This window comes from Perca fluviatilis, chromosome 6, assembly GCF_010015445.1.
Source record: "Perca fluviatilis chromosome 6, GENO_Pfluv_1.0, whole genome shotgun sequence".
NCBI classification, from domain to species: domain Eukaryota; kingdom Metazoa; phylum Chordata; class Actinopteri; order Perciformes; family Percidae; genus Perca; species Perca fluviatilis.
The window spans coordinates 1,501,089-1,522,094 of record NC_053117.1 but is presented as its reverse complement, the minus strand read 5'-3'; the positions used below and the strand labels follow the sequence as shown (position 1 = coordinate 1,522,094).

The following is a 21,006-nucleotide window of genomic DNA, read 5'->3' as shown; positions in this document are numbered from 1 at the left end:
TATTTATATATAAAATATGAATGGCATTATAGAGAAAGATTGGCAGGGCTAATCTACATTATATATTCTAAATATAATTGAATGCCAATTACAGATAATATTTACATTATATAATACACTTTAAGAGATAGATTCATTCAGTCACTAACCATCTGCGTTTGGGGTCCAACATTTTGCTGCAGGGCTCTGAGAAGAGACTCCTGATGATCCTCATACTCTATCCTGAATAAAAGAACAGCTTGCAATAATTAAATGACATAACCACCCTATCAGGACTGGGCAATTTGACAGAAAATCAACAACCATAATAATGCTTAGTTAGGCAACAATAAACTAATAAACTGACTAAGGTTGCCAGTTACCTATGCCTAGCTTAAACTAATGCAGTCTAATACAGTCCTGCAATGAATCCTACCCTCATGAAGGTTAGGATGTGTTTATATTGTTGTTCAGCCTATTTATATCAATGAGGGTAGAATAAATAAACACTTCTCTGGCTATGTATATTCAAATACATAGCAACAAACTGAAGCAACCAAAATTATCCTAAAGTTCAAGTTTCAATAACTAAACATTACCTTTATGTAAAAAACTGCATTTGTTTTAGCTGGGTGTATTAGATAAACCGGCAACTCAGTGCATTTAAATGTATTTTACACTCAAATAAATAACTCTCAAATTACTTGAAAAAAAATTAATAAAAAACTAAAAACTTATAATTCAAGGATTTCAGGTACCTGTCTGAACATCATAAATCATTTTACTTTAAAGGGGTGATAGAATGCAAAACCGATTTTACCCTGTCATAGTTTAATAACGACGGTTCGGTGGGTAAATAGGACATACATAGAAGCTCAAAATCCCACTGACACCCCTTTACTATGAAAATCTCATATTTTGAAACTGCCGCTGAAAACGGGCGAATCTCAACAAAGCTGGAAGTTGACGTCAACCTCCCAAAAACCGGAACCTTTGTCAGCCCATGGGTGTAAGAGAACGGTCACGCCCCAACATTTACATAGGCTACACAACTGACCTGAGATCAGGTAGTTTTCTGACTCTAGCTAGGTCACGCAGATCTCTGCTATTCCATGACAAAATTCACTTCTGAAACTTTATGCGAGAAATCAACTATGTAAAGCTCAAATATGGGCCGCTTTACGAAAATTGATGGCTAATTGCAAATTTTGTCCGACTGTGTGTCGGAGTTCAGCGCCGGTGATGCCTGTGTAGCTGCCTCGCCGCCCGGCCTGCCTTCCTTCACAGACCCCGGCCTGCTGTGAGGTACTTGGAGCTCCGTCACAACTAGCAGCCCACAGCACTCCATACCCACGCAAAGTCACCGTCTCTTGGGCTAATGACAACCAAACGCCCCTGCCCTGACAGAGCTCCAGGGCCTGCAACTCTCCTCTTCCTGCTAGCTAAATGCCCGGTATATGTGAGTGAGAGCACGGTCAGCAAGCTTGTTACGCCAGCAATCTCTTACCACAGGTTTCAGTTAATCTTTTAATGTGTGTAATTATAATGTGTTGAGTTATTTAAACAAACGATTGGGGAAATAAACACCGCTTGGCCGCGAGTCTCATTGATAGAGCCTGCTGCTGGATGTAGCTCTATCAATGAGAGCTAGCTAGCCTCCTCTTAGAATTGCTCTGAAATTCACAGATATTCATTAACTTGAAATCAGACACCGTTGTTAGCTTTATAAGATATTTAGCTAGAGGTTGTATACGTGGCGTGACGAAATTCAAACTGTAAATGTGTGTGTGAGTGATGTAACTTATTTTATCTTTTCGTTATGGCTTGTTATTGTTTTGCATGGCTGAACGCTGTTAGAAGATGGCTTGTGGCCTATGCTGCTTGGCCGTGTTTCGATGCTTGTATAATATCTTGTACTGAATGTGAATGCCGTTTGATGTTTAGATATGCTGGTGCTTTGCTGCTTCTTCTGGCTCTGCATGGCTAACAGGGATAGCTTCTCTGATGCTCTAGCTGTCTGTGTTGTGTCTTGTTGACTTCCGTTTGTATAATTTAACCTGTACTAATGTCTTGCTTCTTCCAGTTGCTCTGGTCTAAAATCATCTGACCAAAAGGACTACAGTTGAAAATTAGCCAGCTGGCTAACACTGGCACATTTACAGAAATGTTGATTAATGTGTGTTGTCCTTAAAAAATAAAGAATAAATAAATATACTCGAATTATGACCAAAAATGAAGCTAACTATCCGTGATTTGTAGCTACACAGATAGCTAGGATTGAAGGGACAGTTGCAGCTAACGGAAGCCCTACTCTTCACAAATATTCATTAATTTGAAATCGGACACCGTTAACTTTATAAGACATTTAGTTAGAGGTTGTATACGTGGCGTGACGAAATTCAAACTGTAAATATACTCGGAATGACGCCGAAAATGAAGCTAACTATCCGTGATTTGTAGCTACAAATCTACATCCAGCCGCAGGCTCTATCAATGGGACTTGCGGACAAGCGGTGTTTATTTCCCCAATCGTTTGTTTAAATAACTCCACACATTATAATTACACACATTAAAAGATTAACTGAAACCTGTGGTAACAGATTGCTGGCGTAACAAGCTTGCTGACCGCGCTCTCACTCACATACACCGGGCATTTAGCTAGCAGGAAGAGGGGAGTTGCAGGCCCTGGAGCTCTGTCAGGGAAGGGGCATTTGGTTGTCATTAGCCCAAGAAACTGTGGCTTTGTGCGGGTATGGAGCGTAGTGGGCTGCCAGTCGTGACAGAGCTCCAAGTACCTCACAGCAGGCCGGGGTCTGTGAAGGAAGGCAGGCCGGGCGGCGAGGCAGCAACACAGGCAGCACCGGCGCTGAACTCGACACAGTTGGACAAAATTTGCAATTAGCCATCCATTTTAAAAAAGCGGCCCATATTTGAGCTTTATATAGTTGATTTCTCGCATAAAAAAAAGTTTCAGAAGTGAATTTTGTAATGAATAGCCCGATAAACAATGTATAACTTTGCAGTGTCTGAAATATGAGAGTCTCCCATGTGTTTCTATGTAGTTTGCTCAAACCAATCAGCACGTAGCTCATTCAGAATATTAATGAGCATACCATATTTGGAAGAAAAGCTCTTGTTCCAAATAGAGCCATATTCACAGGGTAGTTAAGGGCCTAATAAAATAGCATTTGGGCAATTTTCAGCCCAACCAATGTTACATACCCTATTAGGAGACCTTAAGGAACAGTGTAAAATACCTTATATAATCATTCTATCACCCCTTTAAGGCCGCAGTTAAACAGTTTTTTGTTACATTGTTCTTATACTCACATAACCGCTCTCTGCATGCGGAAACCAAGTGGACCCGAGACTCTGTTTAGGGTCTGCAGGAGGGACTGGGCTTCGTTGCTGTTACGACGGGTGTATAGCATGAGCCAGCTTTCCAGCTGAGGAGAGCTGATCAGAGGAACCCCACGCATCTCTTTGGACCAGTCTGCTGCCCTGGGGTTGTAGTCATACTGGGTGACACAAATTACATTAATCTGTTCATTAAATCATAAAAATAAATATTTAATTAAAAATAAATACAACCAAGAATGTTCTACCGATTTTGGTCCCTGGAAAATCCTCTCCGCTGGCAGGACTCTGCCAGTCAGATGCAGGAGCTGCTTATCAAAGTTGAGTCCCCACTTATCCAACTCCGCCTGTGCATCAGTATTCCTATGAAATAATGTTTAGGATTTAAACCACAGCCTGGGATTTTAATGCCTGAAGATGTTGACAGAAAAACTTGGTATTTTAACTTCGGTGCATATCAACAGACCAATTACAGACCTGCCAACCTTGAAGAAATTTTATGAGTACACCCCTGCCCCCCGCGCACCAATCACCGCCAGCCCACCGCCAATCACCAATGAGAAACCTATGAGATACTTAACATACTACATAATATAATTTCACCAATCAAGATAAGCGGACGAAGATGGATGGAAGATTTATTAGTTACTCCATAACCATATACAAGTAGACCATAAATGTTATACAATTACTGCTATCACTCCTAACATTGAATTGAAAACAAACGTACAGGAGGCATAGCCCATAGAAACTTCTTCCACCTGAAAATACATTGTTTGGCTCATCACTACCTTCTAGATTACAATAAATTATTATTACTGTGTAGAGGTAGGATGAACGGCCGTACTGCGGTAAGTGAAACTACTATACAAACGTTTTCTTATATCCTGTCCAATATTTTGTGCCCATATATTTGTTAGTCTAACCAACAGGAGGCAGAGAGAGCTAATATCTAGAGCTTAGATATGCCTAAGTACTTCTGTGTTAAAGATGAGAGTCAGACCAGGTTAACATGTAGCCTTCTTCTGATTAATGAAGGGAAATTAAGTAGTTTAAGTAATGATTTACTCATAAAGCAACTTTAAATAGGCCTAAAGCAACTACTACTAAAAAAAAAAAAAAAAAAGCAGAGATTGAAGCCTGACAGAGACACAATTATAGGCTAATAAATAACATGGGTCAGATATTTTAGATATGCTTTTAAAAATTTGACATGGGTGACATTGCATTATGTCAGTTGCCATCACATAAATAGCCTAACTATTACCTTTATCTTACGTTAATCAGCACCTGGCCTTTCTAAAACCTTTTAGTTTTCTAGCCATTCCACCACTTTTCTAACTGCCCCCAACTAATGGGAAGGATGGCAGGTGTGATAGGCTAGCCTATTGACACCAGGTATGGTCAAGTTAATTCCAAAATGTAATACATTATTGATTACTAGTTACTGTCATTTGAGAGTAATTAGTTCCATTACAATATTACGGTTTCTGAATTGTAATGACTACTTTTGCGTTACTTTTGAGTTACTTTCACCAAAATAAAAGCGGGAGTATTCTTGGCAGGTAGCTTGTAAATTTCACCACGGGGTCAACAAAGTCTCATCTTTATCCACTTTAATACATCATAATTTATTCATATTATTTTGTATTATTAATATGACGTTGCAAAGTAACTAAAGCTATAAAATAAATAGTTAAGTAAAACGTTCAATAGCCTACTTTACTCTGAATTTTGGTGGACTAGAAGTAGCCTAATAAGTAGGAGAAAATGAAAAATACCCAATTAAAATTGAATCAAAGTAGCCGACGGTAGTATAATTTCCACCGCTGATAAAATGTAATATTAGCCTACGTGTAGCAAGACTAAACATTAATTCTCGACATGTGTCAGTTGCTCGGTCACATTGCGGTCGCCACTGACAGGACACAGATGTTGTCAGTTACCGTCTGATTCTGGCTCTGACCACGGGGAACAGTGACGGGACAGCTCGCTTCAACGCAGCGTAAACAACTCTGGAAAATAATGTCCGTGTCGCAAATGTATCTCTGCAGTCAGTTCAACCACTGAATTGTAACGAGTTACTCCCATCATCCATTTGTTTTTAATATCATTATGTTTCGGGGGTGGGGAGTATTTGTTTATGGGACTGTGTTCGTTACCTGTTGCCCCTTGGTGACTGATATCGATGTCTGTCTTGCACACGGTGCAGAACGCGTACTGTCTATGTGAGGTAGCCTGGACATGTGGAGGAAAGGCCATCTCTCCTGTTAAGAAATCGTTCCGAACCTTTTTTTGAGGCGGTTCAGCCATGACAAGTAAGCCTACAGTTATCCGGACAGCCTGGCTTGCTGAGGCACTGTGACTGAACTGAATTAAACGCGTGAAGCATTTGGCTAGGAGGGGCAGGTGGGCGGAGGGTTAAAATGCAGCGCTCTGATTGGCCGAAAGCTTTTCACTCCTCTGCTCAGCGGCAGAATCAACGTCATAGATGTAGATTGCATAGAAACTGAAACCGGAGAAATGAGAGATGCAACAAAATGCGTACCTAGAGAGCAGCGAATCATACAAGCGTACTTAAGGGTCAAAATGCGTGCCGAGTAAGCAAAATGTGTACATGTTGGCAGGTCTGCAATTACACAAGCTGCTGAGATGAGGACAACTTCTAGGGGAAGATGCATATTTAGATATATTACAGTGCCTAAACAGACAGAAGGTAGTTGTGACCAGGTCCCCGCTCAGGAAGCGCGCTGAGCTTTGAAGCCAATTCCACATATCGGCCAAACAGTGGAATTACAACTTCTGTGCCCATCATGTGATGCCACAGGGCTCAAAAACACTTTCCATAGCAAAAAAGTTGTCTGTAAATCAGTGGATACATGTTTTTTCCAAGCATTAAACGCCACAAAATGACTTGTTTCAGTATCAGAATTTGATCCATCTGGTCCGATAAAATATGAAAAGTAGAATGAAAAAAATTTGTTCATCCCAATTCAAGTTAGCGGAGCGTAAAACCGGAAGTAGTCGGCTCAGCCGACGATGGTCTCTAGCATGCCTGCGCTATGGGCCCCATAGTGTGGAAGCAGCGCTAGTCATATCGGTAATTTTGTACACAGAAGTTCAACTTTTCTGGCCACATGCGCCACTGAACAACTCTTAAAACACTGTATCTAGGTTTGATTATACATCCATGGTTGTGACAGGGTCAATGTTAACCTTTCACAATTTGTAGCTGTGATGTTTACAGCTTCTCCAATATTCAAGTAGGAGCTAATAAGGAATCATTAGAATTTCCAATGTCTTAAAAATCACATCTACACTACCATGTGTTGATTAGCCCTGGTCAGCAGGCTGGCAATGAACTGCTACAATGTTTGTCTAGTTTGTGCAGATCTTAGTTAAGGTACATGGATACTTGCTACATTTCTGACAAACATTAAGCGACAAGTACAAAGATAAAAACACCAAGGATTATCACCTACGTGTGTATATTAGAAACAAATCTGTTGAGGCGAACCTCCCTCTGCTCTGGTTCCAACTTGGTGTGGGTGCTCAAGTCCTTCATGATGTTGTAATCAGCTCGCATCTTGTCAGTCAAGCCTGTCAAAGAATTTAAAAGAAATTTAAATAATTTGACAATTTCACTGATTAGTTTAACATGGATGACATCCAACCAGACTAACTGCTGTCACCAAAACCCACATAAGGACTTCAGAGTCTGCCTACACTAATGCTGTAGTCTTGTGATCAGAAAACTATTCCATTATTATTCCTCCACTTCAGTACATATGCCTTCCTTATAAATATACATGATACCATTGCTATAGGTGAAGCAAAACATGCTTAATACAATGTTGCAAGTAAAGTCACACAGGAGAATAAGATGGTAACCTGTAAGGTAGCACAGCTCTGGGATGAGCATGGCAGGGCCAGGAGGAGGACCTCCAGCAGGACCCATCGCCTTCTTCACATGGCTGACCAGCAGCACCTGGTTCCCATCAGTGATGTCCAGGTTATATTGCTTAAAACAGAAAATAAATATTAGATATTATACCAGAATAGAAGTCCAAGAATAAGGCTAATATTAAGATGCATTACTGACTATATTTAGCCTACAAAAACCTTCCATATGCTGCATTTCAAACTGACTACGTGCCAATATGAGTCAATGCAACATTATATTTGTGTGTTTTTAAGTGTGCACTGGTAGGAGGAAAGTTAATATCCATTATTGTTTCAGTAAAACCAATATGCTGAATGCATGACACCTACAGTCTTGTAGTAGTTCTTAAAGGATATGTCTTTGTCTCCTCTTGTGAATGTGTTGTTGGGAGTGTGATCCCAAGCAATATCATCAATCCTGTAGGTCTTGTTGTTGTACCTAAAAAAAAAAAAAAAAAAAAAAAGGAATTTAGAAGATAAATTATAGTTGATAAACACTTCCAAGCCCAGTATTATAAAGTTGCAAGACTTCTGCATATTAATCCAAGAATGTGTGTGTGAAATGTTGATCCTACTTTGTGAGGACTATGAGTCCAACAAGCTCTTTGGCACAGATCTCAGGGAAGCGTTGATTTCCACACTTTTGCCTCAGGTTTGCCATAAAGTCAAGGACCGTCTCACTACGCAACACCTTGTGGCTTACGTCCGTACACAGCATAATGGATGACTCGTACCGCAAAATGGTTGTGGTGTATCCAGGCCAGATTGTCAGCCTAGCACAGACAGGATCATTTCTTTAGTTACCATCATTGAAGATTGTCCATTAACTGAACTTGCTTTTAGCCTGGACCACCATGATAACTCTTCAAAATAAAAACCTTAGTGATAGACCTTCAAATCCTATTTTCTACTTTTAAAATAAGGGTAGCAAACCAACAGGTTTTACCATTTATTACACAGTATACATTTACAAAAGCATGATTTCAGCTCATTAAACCACCCACAGAACAAATATTTGCTTTTTTTGCTTCAAGAACACAGAATTGTAACTGCTGTCAAAGGCTATTTGGCTTGTGTTTATATGATTGTGGCAGTTCTTTATTCATCTATTAATTAGACCGAAACAGCTAAGAGTAGGGCTGGGTACCGAAATCTGTTGCCAATACGGCACTGGTATCGCCGGCATCTACCGGACTGAATAGCGACGCGGATTTCGGTGCCACTTAAATGCCTGTGCTGCCCTCTGATGCTCCGAAACTGATGTTACAGAAGAATGGCTGCATGGGACGTTTGGTACCATTACACTTGACAGAAGGTAACGTTACCTACTGTTAGCTAGTAGCTGGATTAAACACAATTAAATGCTGACAGCTTAACGGTGTAAAGTGTGACTGTATTTCACTGTAGAGGATTCCAACAGCGGGACCTAACAGTCTGCAGCTGCCAGAAAAACACAGACTATGCGTTCACTTGAAACTCACCAGCCTTGTGGTGCATTCAAAGTTATTGTAAAATACCCTTTTCCCCATCTGGTGGTTGTCATTCAACAGCAATTTACTATTGAAATAAGTTATTGTTATTACATTATTAAATCATTTAATTTTGACCATATGGCCTTAGCAATAAACAAGCCGTTCTTTCATGTTGCAGACTGTTTAGTACCCTTCTTTTTTTTTTTTTCTTTCTTAAAGAGTATCGGTTCAGGCACCGGCACAGTTTTAAAAGTATTGCTTTAGCACCGGTATCGGAAAAAAACCAAACAATACCCAACCCTATGTATATCCCTGCCATTAGTTTTAATTAAGAGGCAAAAGTTTACTTTGGACAATAATGAGGGATTACATCTTAAAAATATACACTATTGTGAGGCAAATGAATATACCTGTGCTGTGGGATGTTCAGTGGATCTTTGGGGTTGTAGTAGTTGCGTCCTATCTGCTGCATGTCAAGAATTCTCAAGATCCTGAAGATTTATTAAATAACACCATTAATCGGATGATCCAAAATGATGCAGTGAATTGTATTGGTATCTAAGCTACTGTAATCAGATGTAATGATTTACTTCCGATATTGAAAATGCAACACTCATAACTACAAGTACACTACACAGGCAAAGTCAATTATTGGAGGGTGTTTCATTTAACTTTGCTGATGCATTACATATTTCAGTTCTAACTGTTTTATCAAAGACCTGGAAACTGGAAGATTTACCTTCTGAATATGATGTTGTAAAACTGAATGCACACTGGCGATGTAGGTGGCAGTTCATTTGTCAGGGTGACAGTTATCTGAACCTTCTCTCCATTCCTTGTCTCGCTGTGGAGCACAGTTTCCTAAACACAAGGTTAGACATTGAAGAAACCAATGTTTGCCTGGAGTGAACATTTTATAATCATTTACCAATCAAACCTTCCATGCAAATAAAGTTACCATAGAACCTTCAAATTAAATTACAAATAATATTTTTGCAAAGGCTGAGCAAAATAATCCAATCTTAAGACAAATTTTAAAAAGGTTTTTTCTTACGCTTATGTTCTCAACCTGTTAACAATGTCACAATGTTAAGATTTGAAAGGTTTACAGGATTTCATTCTAGAGCAACGATATTAGCTTTGCAAGTGACAGCATGGGACCCCAATGATGGCAAACGCAGTTAATTGGTCACAAAGTACACTCTGGTCTAGTAGGGTGCAAGCTATTCTAGGGACTTGGACTCAATTACAAAACGTAGCTAACAATCCAACAGTGATTAGGCATATTTTTTCTCACCTAATTATTTATTCTTAAGAGCTGTTAAAAACAGTTTTGTCATATAATAAATGTTTAACGTCGGAAGCATCAGATTACCTTGTTGTGCAATCTGTGAGGCAAAAAAAGCAGCGCGCCATCAAAGCTCCGCGCTGAGCCAAGTACTTCCTCATGGTGAAAGAGGAGGGCAGATCTCAGGCGACGAGCCTCCATTGGTGGTTTGAAGTCTACATGGTACTGATACAGCACCCACTGAGGGCGGGACACAATGCGAAAGAAGTTCGCCGTCAACTGAATGGCAGCACCAGATGTTCCTGAGGAAGTACAAACACAATTTTAGGAGTATTTTATAATCCCTCTCCACCAATTATTATATGTACATTTGCATGCGTTAGTGTACGTTCATTTCAAATGACTTACCAGACTTTGAGTCCTTAACATGCTCCATAGCCTGCCTGGTGTTAACCCCTGCATCATGAAAATCCCGGCGGCGTCCACCTCTTTCTCCCAACTTCACCTGCTGAAATCCGCCTGAAATCTGTAGAATAGCTAAACAAAACAAATGAGACAGTCACGACCAGTCTGTGTACATTGCGATGCGGAACTCAAACTTACATAATAAAATGTACAAGAGCCGGAATAGTTTGCACACTTTATAGTCCTGTACAAAAGTATGATATACATAGGAAATGTTTAATGGAGTGTGTAACCCAGTGTAAGCCTATTTTCTAGGGCTGTACCGAACACCAGTTTTTGATCTTCAAAAGCGAATATTCGAAGCTTCGGTGGCGGCCGCAGCGGCGGGGAAAACCAACATTTCCAAACCGCACCTGAAGGCAGCTTTTTTTTCTCATGGTAAAAGAGACAAGCGAGATGAAGCAACTGCTTTGTTGTTGCAGGACACAGTCCCGTTACTACAGTAGGCTACGTTTTTACTGTTAGTCATTAACTGCCGTAGCCTATTCGCAAGTCAAGTTATTTTCCATGAAAATTAAGTGCACATTTTTATCACGTGTAAATGGCGGATAAAAGCAGCTCGTTCTACTTACAGAACTCAGGTGATTTCTCAAGCTTGATGTGCTGTTGTGGTAGGCCAGTTTTAAATTGCATATTTGACACTTTGTCTTGTCCTCACTTACTTTAAAGTTCTCCCACACAGATGAAGTCTTCGGCATTTTTGTCTTCTTTTCGCTGAATCGTGACGGTAATGACGTTCAACTCATGGCGTTTTAACTGGGGCATGTGACGTGACGTCCCAGTAAAATCTCAAAGCAGGGCTCGACATAAGCAATGGCCCGATGGCCCGGGGCCAGTAAAAACGCATGTCGGGCTGGTTGCTCTGTCTGCTGCATCAGCAAACATCATACAGAGTGGCACGAAGCGTGTGAATGCTAACATTTCACATTTTCACCTCAGGTAATTTATAACCAATTCATTTGGATACAAGCGTTGCATTTTGGAAGATAGATTGGATTCGGAACAGCGATGCCCGCGCTGCAGGGCCGTTGTGTGTGCATTAGGCTACTTCACGCAGCACATGTAACTGACCGAGGATTATTTACCGCCGATGGCGCAGATGAACGCTACACTCGTTACTGTAAGTAGGTAGCCGACAATAAAACCTCCACGATTAAAGAGTCAATACTGCAAACACAGCTCTACTCTGCAAATAGCGACTTTACAAACAAGCTAAAATGAAAGACGTCAGTTTATCTTAATTTGCAACCAATCTTGAACTTTGGACAAACTCTTGTAAACGTAGCTGCTGTCTAAACGAGCCACCTCTCCGCTGGAGCGGTAAACCTATGGATGTATTTTAAGACCAAAACAAATACATGTGGCTACTTAATATGCACGTGAATGACGCGTTCTTCATTCTTGATGATGTTGCCGATTGTATTATTTAGCAACAGAATTGTCTTCTTTCAAATTAGGAATACAGGACTAATCTGAGATCATTTTCTAGTTAAGTAGCCTATCTACTTATCATTATGGATTTTCCATGTTTTTAGGGGTTTGCTTACACTAATACATGTAAATAAATATAGCATTAATTTAGTAAGAAAGTGAAAATATTTTTATTTTCTTTATTTTAAAGTGCACCTGGCTGCACCTGGCTACTACTGCTAATGGCACAACATCCAGTGGCAGTGGCTAGCTGGGTATTTATATATTAATTTATATATTTATAGCTGGTTAGAACCATTTTCTAAAGCTTCATAGTAGGTGTGGCATATATCTTCCTGCTTTTTTGTCCTTTGCCAATCACACCTATGATATTTCTTTCAGGGCCAGTAAAAATGTAGAAGGGGCCAGCAAAACTGATCTACTGGCCCCGGGTGCCAGTGGGGATTTTTTTTTTTTTATGTTGAGCCCTGCTCAAAGTCTCCTATATTTCGCAGTAGATTCACTTAGATTGATAATAACGGGTAAAAAGGATAATACATTTTGTTTCTATTATTTTCCACAATGTCAAAGCAATGCAGCTTAACCCAAAATACAAGCTCAGGCATGCACTTCTATCCATGTAAACTGCGCTGTTCTGCGCTCTAGCCAGAGAATACTCCCGTTGCAGGAACACTTTAGTAGTCCAAGAAGAAGCAAACATTTATTAAGTATAACGAGGTTGGGTTGTCCATCCTATTAAAATGGCTAGGCTATATAAGAAAATTGTAAAAGTATTATATTTCGAACATATTCAAGCGCGAATGAGAACCGTTTGGAGGGGGATGCCAGGTTGTGCAAAAAAAAAAAAAAATAATAATAATAATATTCAAATGTCAAATTTTCAAATCGAATACAAACCCACCGAACGAATATTCGGGTCCAGCCCTACTATTTTCTAATTTTTATTTAATCTCCTTGTTTAAAATCTTTAAATTTCCCTGCACTGCAGTCCTTGCTATGGTTAACTTTGCTCTTGGTCTGGGGAAGGTGTAGACAATGTGCTGAAAAAACCGTGCATTCATAATTGCACCACTCTGGAAAGACTTCAGTCAATCCAATATTTCCTACCCAGACTTTTAAAGGGGTGATAGAATGCAAAACCGATTTTACCCTGTCATAGTTGAATAACGACAGTTCGTGGGTAAATAGGACATACATAGAAGCTCAAAATCCCACTGACACCCCTTTACTATGAAAATCTCATATTTTGAAACTGCCTCTGAAAACGGGCGAATCCCAACAAAGCTGAGTTGCTTACGAAAGCATCTCAAAATCCGGAACCTTAAGAGAACAGTCACGCCCCAACATTTACATAGGCTACACAACTGACCTGAGATCAGGTAGAACATTTACATAGGCTACACAACTGACCTGAGATCAGGTAGTTTTCTGAATCTAGCTAGGTCACGCAGATCTCTGCTATTCCATTACAAAATTCACTTCTGAAACTTTTTTATGCGAGAAATCAACCATATAAAGCTCGAATATGGGCCGCTTTACGAAAAAGGATGGCTAATTGCAAGTTTTCTCCGACTGTGTGTCGGAGTTTAGTGCCGGTGTTGGTGCTGCCTGGGTTGCTACATCGCCGCCCTGACCGCAGTGTCAGCGAGCTTGTTACGCCCGCAATCTTTTACCGCAACCCGCAGGTTCCAGTTAATCTTATAATGGGTATGTGTGTTGAGTTATTTAAACAAACAATCGGGGAAATAAAGCCTCTTGTCCGCGAGTCTCATTGATAGAGCCGCGGTGAGATGGAGTCCATCAATGAGAGCTAGCTAGCCTCCTCCTAACTCTGACATTCACAAAAATACATTCAATTAAAATCCGAAATCGGACAAGTGTTAGCTAAGCTTTGTAAGACCTTGAGGAACCTGTAATATTCATGCCGTGACGAAATTCAAACTGTAAATATACTTTAGTTATGCGAAAGTGAGCAAGCTGCGGTATTTCCCCATTGTAATGAATGGGACATATAGCAAGCAGCTGTTCGTCCTACAAAGACGCCTTGCGTTCATAAAAATGCCTTAAAATCAAATCGGACACAACGGTTAGCTTTATAAGACATTGGGACATTCAAAACCGTAAATGTATTATTTCTAGATATAGTTATGCCGGCAGCTGGCCGCGGAGCCCCGTAGTGCAGTATCCACAAAGGGTGACTTTGCCCTGGGTATGGAGCCCAGCAGGCTGTCGCTTTCGCTCCAGACTGTGTGGAGCTCCTAAAGTCCGACACGTCTTACCCAAATTTGCAATTAGCCATAAATTTTTGTAAAACAGCCCATATTTGAGCTTTATATAGTTGATTTCTCGCTTAAAAAAGTCTCAGAAGTGAATTTGGTAATGAAACATTGCAGTGTCTGGAATATGAGATTCTGTCGCTTCTCTAATGTATGTGTATTGGGGATTCGCTCAACCAATCAGCGCACGTCTCTAATGTCTGCGTATGGCAAGTCGCTCAACCAATCACCGCGCAGCTCATCTAAATATTCATGACCATACCATATTTGGAAGAAAAGCTCTTGTTACAAATAGGGCCAAAACACAGGGATGCATAAGGGCCAGTAAAATATCAACCAGGCCATTTTCAGCCCAACCAATGTTACAAACCACATTAGGAGACCATAAGGAACAGTGTGAAATACCCTATATAATCATTCTATCACCCCTTTAAAAGCAAGGAATATCCAAAATAATTCGACATGAACAAATATTTATCACGAGTTTTGCGTTTGACCGTACCTTCTGCAGAATAGGGTCCTGGAGCACCTTTCTGTCTCCCTCTACCAACCAGCTCTCCCTCTGCGGGTGGGGGAGCTGCTGGTGCAGGCTCTCGAGCCTGGCTCTTTAAGAAAGAAAGACAATACATTTCATCACGTGTATAATCAAGGATACTGTTCAAACTACGCTGAATATACCAATTTTCAATTGACCATTTACATTTTGCACAAAAGTTGTGTGCCCTTCCTTGCTCAAGCCTCCTCCAAGCAGAATTAAGGCACTGCATACTGTACACACATTCTTTGCACATTATGCACTTAAACTCAGCCTTTCCCCTCCCCTTTCTTATGAAACAGTTATTTTTTATGTATATATTTGCTTTCTGCATTTGTTTATTTCATATTAATGTTTATGTTTGCACCATTCACCATGGCAAATTCCACACAAGTGTACTTATTGTGGCAATAAACCTTTTTCTGATTAAAATTACTAGATACTATTTACCCGGATTAAACCTGTTTATTCCAATAAAAGTTGCTCCCCCAAAAAAGAAAAGCATTTTTTTTTTCTCTTCTTGGTTTGTGTCCCACTACACCATTAGTATTGTCCCAAAGCTGCACTCGAAATTAAGGCTTTCCCGTTGTCATGGGACAATAAAAAATAAATAGCACCTGGGACACGAATGCTGTGTTTGAGCTACGTTACTGGTTGCACGGTGTTTGTCGTTCGACTTCTCAATACCGTTTTCCAAGATGGCGCCCGCATGTAAACATGAATGCTACTGTCTTTATAATCTCTTTCTGTACACTTAGAAAGTTCTCAATGCTTCGGTTTACATGTAGAGACCCTCATTATGCTACCGTTGAAGTGTGGTGCTATTTTGAGCCTTGCTAGTGGTATAAAATAGTGATTTACCATGCGCCGAAAGCTAGCGTTAGCAACTAACCAACCGCTAACCACTGGTTTGTGGTAGCTTGTTTAAAGCTAGAGACGCATTCGATTAGCATGAAAACATGTCCCAGAGAACGTTCAACTCGGTACAAATGTTATTAACCCCTAGTTTCATTTTGCGCAGGAATTGTCCTTTAATAAGAACTCTAAAAACAATTGACTATGTTCTACCTCTAACAATTTCAAATTGTAATAAAGCAGTACAGTACATCACCACATAATGTACACTGTAAGGTGTGCTTTGTTTTTGGAAATACGACTCATGATAGGCTATATGACCATCTACTAGGGCTGCTCGATTATGGAAAAAATAATAATCACGATTATTTTGGTCAATATTGAAATCACGATTATTTAACACGATTACTCATTAACATTTGGATATAATCTGTTAGTGTCCTTTATCTCACAGAAAGAGTCTTTGGATCAGAATAAAATCTGTTTTACTACGGTGAGTCGGTTCAGCTTTACAGATATCACACATAACGTTACACAACTAATGAACAGTTCCACAGACATAACACAATGTGCATCTCACATCACATGTTCACTCACTATGACCACTACTATTGTCATTACTAAACATTGTGCCAAAATATCAACAATAACGTCGACGTCAGTGGGCTTATTTGCTAGCTAACCTTAGGAAAAATCCAGCACATAGACGGTACTTTACGTGAAACAGGTGATTTAACGTCCCTGCTCATTTACATACAGTTTAATAGGGCTGCAGCTATCGATTCTTTTTGTAATCGATTAATCTAGCACTTTATCGATCAATTAATTGGATAACAATTTTTTTTTGGTGTTTTTAAACAACCAAAACTAGGGGGAAAAAGCAACATTTTCGGAAAAAAAGCAACATTTGTATTGCCTACATTGCTTACAATATCATCTCTCAAAAAACTAAACATTAAGTGCATTTAAGTGCCATATTAATTGTTTTTAAAGATTTTTTTTTAATGATAACCTCAAACTAAGACATACATTAAACATACACAAACATTACATTAAGTTGTGCAACTTAACTTTCAGAATTACAAGTTTCAACCTGACTGATCTGTATATACAGTAGGCCTATATGTAAATATTAGTTATACTCAACCTATTTTCATTTATATATTTGATTATAATGTCACACAGCTCTGTTACACTTATGCTATTAGATCTTTGATCAGCCGTTTCTCCGTAGAGAGAGAGAGAGAGAGAGAGAGAGAGAGAGAGAGAGAGAGAGAGAGACAACAATCAGCTGTTTTTCCAAAGGGACAGTCAACGCGTCAGCTCTTTAGATCAGATCGTGGTCACCACTACGTATTTTCTAGTCTTTGATTTTGGTAGTTGTTGTGTTTGGTGTAGTTTCATCGTCCATACGACTCTGATTTACTTTAGTCGGTCCGCTTCGTGGAATGAATGATTAAGTTAGACTCCATGTTTTCTGTAGAGATGCTAAAGCACCGACGTCGTGCTATTATTGTGGTAAGCTAGTTTGATTTTGCAGTAGACACACCGTACAGAGTTTTAGTTTTAATTACGTTTGAACTGATTCCAAACTTTGGACACTTTCTGTAGTTTTCTCCAGCCCGTCTCTTCTCTTAGCCCCTCGCTATTTACGCTCTGGCATGTGTCGCCAGCAGCAGACTGAGCAGCGTCTGTGCAACAGTAATAATGATCCGTGCGGAAACGCCGTCCGTCAGCGATACAATGTTGGTAACATTGATTTAACGAAGCTTCGAGGCAAGTCATTTTGCATTGAGGATTTTTTGTAATCGAATTATTTGAGGAATCGTTTCAGCCATACAGTTTAACAAAACTAAATGAGGAAACATTACTATGTTTTTTCATGTTGGCTTTGAGCAGTATGCCTATGCACCCCCACTAAACTGGAAAAAGTTTTAAACAGTAAGTGAATACAGCGTGTCGGGGGAATACAACGTCTATAAACAGTATACTACAGCGGGGGTGGTGGGGGGGGGGGCAAAGGCAGAGGGACCGCAGGGTTAGCTAACATTAGCTGTTCCCAGACAACTGAGTTGGTTTTGCCTTTTTTTGCTCACCAAACGCTGCTGCCATCTTTACTCGCGCTGAGTTTTTAAATTCCAGCGGATGATATGCACATGACTTGCCTCCCTGACTAGCTTCGGGAGGGGCAGATGTGCGTGTCATTCAGAACACAAGACAAAATAAGAGTGTTCTTGCAAAACAGAACATGGCAAAATAATCGTTTTCTCGATTATACTATTTTGGTGATCGTTGGGAGCCAAAATCTAAAAATTCAATTAATTGCACAGCCCTACCATCTACAGCATTTCCCCCGGGCTTCTGAGAATTCCACTTATGGCTCCGGGGGCTTGACGATGAAAAGATCACTTCAAGTCCTTTCCGCAGTAGGGGTGGGCAATATTTCGATATTATATCGATATCGTAATATGAGAAAAGATATAGTCTTAGATTTTGGATATCGTAATATGGCAGAAGTGTTGTCTTTTCCTGGTTTTAAAGGCTGCATTACAGTGAAATGATGAACTAACCTGACTTTTCTAGCTGTTCTATTATTTGCCTTATCCCCCACTTAGATATTATGTCCACATTACTAATGATTATTTATCTAAAATCTAAGTGTGAAGATATTTTGTTAAAGCACCAATTGTCAACCCTAGAATATCGCCGCAATATCGATATTGAGGTATTTGGTCAAGAATATCGTGATATGCGATTTCCTCCCTATTGCCAAGCCCTATTCCACAGATTTACTTACTTGAGAGCCGATATGAAAAGGGAGCGTTCAGGTTCACGTCTGGTACACCGGCTTAGAAGTCTCACACCATGCAGCTTATCCTACCAACAAGTTGAGTTTTAAACTAAATAAACACCTAGGTGAGTGAGGGGCTAAATTACTTTTCATTTTCCAGGACAACAGATTATTTCCAGGATTTTTTGTCATTTTAATAAATTTCCAGGTGTTTCCATTGCTGGAAAACTAGCCTCTAAATGTCCAGGTTTCCCAAGAGACGCACTGGAACCCTGACAGTAGACCAACTTATTATAAATGAAATCAATATGTCATTGCATCATGGAATATATGTAATTTTAATTGTTAGATGTTCAAATTTGAAAAATGTGAGGTGGCACAAGCCCTATGCTAAATAAACACTTACATACACATGATCAATCATAGAGACAGCAGCAGTAGGGAGAAAATGATATGAGTAACTAAAAAATAAACTGAACGTTAAACTGTTAGGTTTGAAATGGTGTTAAAAATAAAAACTTGTAATGTTTACTATGAGATATGTTCAAAGTGGGTGCATTTCCATTGCTGTATACCAGGAACAGGTTTGCATTTTTGCATTGCAGTTATGCACCTATTAATTAAACTGAAAAAAAATGCAACTCAACCAATTACTTAAGGAATTACTGAAAATACTGTTAAGTGCAGGGAACAACTAGCAGAACTTCAATTGCGGACAATGAGTCAATGAAGTGATGCGAGTTAACTTGCATAGTTTGTAATGAATAGTTAATACAATTAAATTATGTAAAAAGAATTGGACAATGGTTAAGTCTGGGACATTTGAAAGTATAATTCAGGAAAGTTGCAGGACAGTGGGGAAAAGTTAATTAAATTAAAATTTTACATTTTAACAAGACACAAAATTGCAATTCTATGCAGTCTATGGAAAAGTTTTTGAAATATCAAAATCCTAAGGTTTGGTAATGATTGCCACTGTGTGCCATTTGATATAAAAAAGGGCAGAAGCAAGAAAAAGCTTTGCTTTAAAGAAAACACTGTTAGGCTTAACAGTGTTAAATAGAAATATCTCAAAACAGGCGCAAATAAAGCCCAAAACATCTAACTATATAGATATCACTAGAATTACGCAAGCATTTTTTACTTTAGTAATATTTAATAAAAGGGTGGAACTGAACATGGTCCTAAATATCAAGGAGACATTGTCATGTAAAATGACCCAGAGATTCCAGTAACATCACAGACCGCTCTTACCGCTCCCGGTGCGGAAGTCTCTTGACCTCGTGCTCTGCCTCTTGATCTGGCTCGTGCCCGACCAGTCATTTTCGGACCGTCTTAAATGATGCTCTGTTTAAAACGAACACTCCATTAATGCAAAATTAAAAGCAAATTCCAAGAAACTTGTAGGAAAAAAAAAAAAAGTACCTGGTAAACTAAACTACAGGAGCTGAAAGCTAAAAAGAAATTCCATTTACTTAGTAATTCAAAAACTTGGGCCATCAAAAGCCTTTGATACATAATTTATCATAATCTAATTAATCATGTTACACAATTTCTAATGTTGTACAAACCATGGATGTATTGGTACAAACACGTTGCAGACAAGATGGCGCCTGCTAATTAACGATGAGTGCGGCCCACTGCTCAACCCTTGACGCATCCATGTGCTCAACCAGCTAACGTAAATGTCGAGGCTATGTTTTAGCTAACATTGCATGCTAATGTTACCGCCAAATAAAAACATTTTTTCCCCCTTTTACAAGATAAGACACGAATGTATTACATTTCAGAGTTAGATAAATCATTAAGTTGCATTACTCCCATGTTAGTAGAGTGATTAGCAATTAAAGTTAGCTTCACGTTAGTTAACAGAACAAAAAATATCTAAACTTGGTTAAGAAATCAGATTCACACAAAACATTTTATGTCAATATCAACGTACGTTGTATCCATTTTGATTTAATTTTAGGTAGCTATACTTACTTCTGAAGAAAACGTCCTTTCTCCGTCGACGAAAGAAAGTTTACCACAGGTGCATTTATCTACGAGTGCAATTTAGTTATAGACCTCTTCACTGAGCAAATTAATGCGCTTGTACATTTTTATTTTACTTTCATCAAACACTTCTTCGGTTTATGTACGGAATAAATATATATTACAAGTGCAGTTGCTCAGAATGCATCTACTAACGACGTTATTGAAGGATTGCTAGAATAATTAATAAGAAAAGCCTAAGAACTACTTTTTTCAAGCGCAGTGATCCGTTTAACCTAGTGCTGTTGTGTGTGCAATTGTTTAACATCGCGAGCTCAATTGTGACCACTAGATGTCAGCAAAGGCCGTACAGTAAATATACAGACTCGAGCTGTCTGGGTTACCAAGACCTACTCCACTGAGTCTCTGATCAAACTAGGATACACATTAAATCAGCAACAAACTGACAGATCTTCATATGAGCTTTTCAGGACACAGTTCAGCGTGCACCACAATAGGCCTACATAGTGCTGTTTAACTTCTAGTTTGTGAGCAATATAAGACAAACTGTTAAATCAATTATATGGTACATTTGCATTATGCAAGTGTATGTCAGATTTAACCACGTTTGTTGATTCAAC

At 39.3% G+C, this 21,006-nt stretch overlaps 1 protein-coding gene across 2 annotated transcripts in view; it reads right to left on the bottom strand.

Annotated features, from left to right (window-relative positions):
* Nucleotides 1–20,505, bottom strand: part of piwil1 (piwi-like RNA-mediated gene silencing 1) — a 30,383-nt gene extending 9,878 nt beyond the window's left edge. The window contains exons 1-14 of one of the 2 annotated variants that reach the window (XM_039803421.1): nucleotides 20,375–20,505; nucleotides 19,637–19,738; nucleotides 14,713–14,815; nucleotides 10,447–10,575; nucleotides 10,126–10,340; nucleotides 9,490–9,611; nucleotides 9,161–9,241; nucleotides 7,854–8,051; nucleotides 7,609–7,717; nucleotides 7,228–7,357; nucleotides 6,819–6,936; nucleotides 3,585–3,699; nucleotides 3,310–3,497; nucleotides 150–222 (exon numbers count right to left, since the gene is read on the bottom strand). In XM_039803421.1, the coding sequence (XP_039659355.1) occupies nucleotides 150–222; nucleotides 3,310–3,497; nucleotides 3,585–3,699; nucleotides 6,819–6,936; nucleotides 7,228–7,357; nucleotides 7,609–7,717; nucleotides 7,854–8,051; nucleotides 9,161–9,241; nucleotides 9,490–9,611; nucleotides 10,126–10,340; nucleotides 10,447–10,575; nucleotides 14,713–14,815; nucleotides 19,637–19,714 (1,659 nt within the window). In that variant the 5' untranslated portion in view covers nucleotides 19,715–19,738; nucleotides 20,375–20,505. The remainder of the gene's footprint in view (nucleotides 1–149; nucleotides 223–3,309; nucleotides 3,498–3,584; nucleotides 3,700–6,818; nucleotides 6,937–7,227; nucleotides 7,358–7,608; nucleotides 7,718–7,853; nucleotides 8,052–9,160; nucleotides 9,242–9,489; nucleotides 9,612–10,125; nucleotides 10,341–10,446; nucleotides 10,576–14,712; nucleotides 14,816–19,636; nucleotides 19,739–20,374) is intronic. The other variant, XM_039803422.1, reaches the window with a different exon arrangement.
* Between the last annotated feature and the right edge of the window lie 501 nt (nucleotides 20,506–21,006).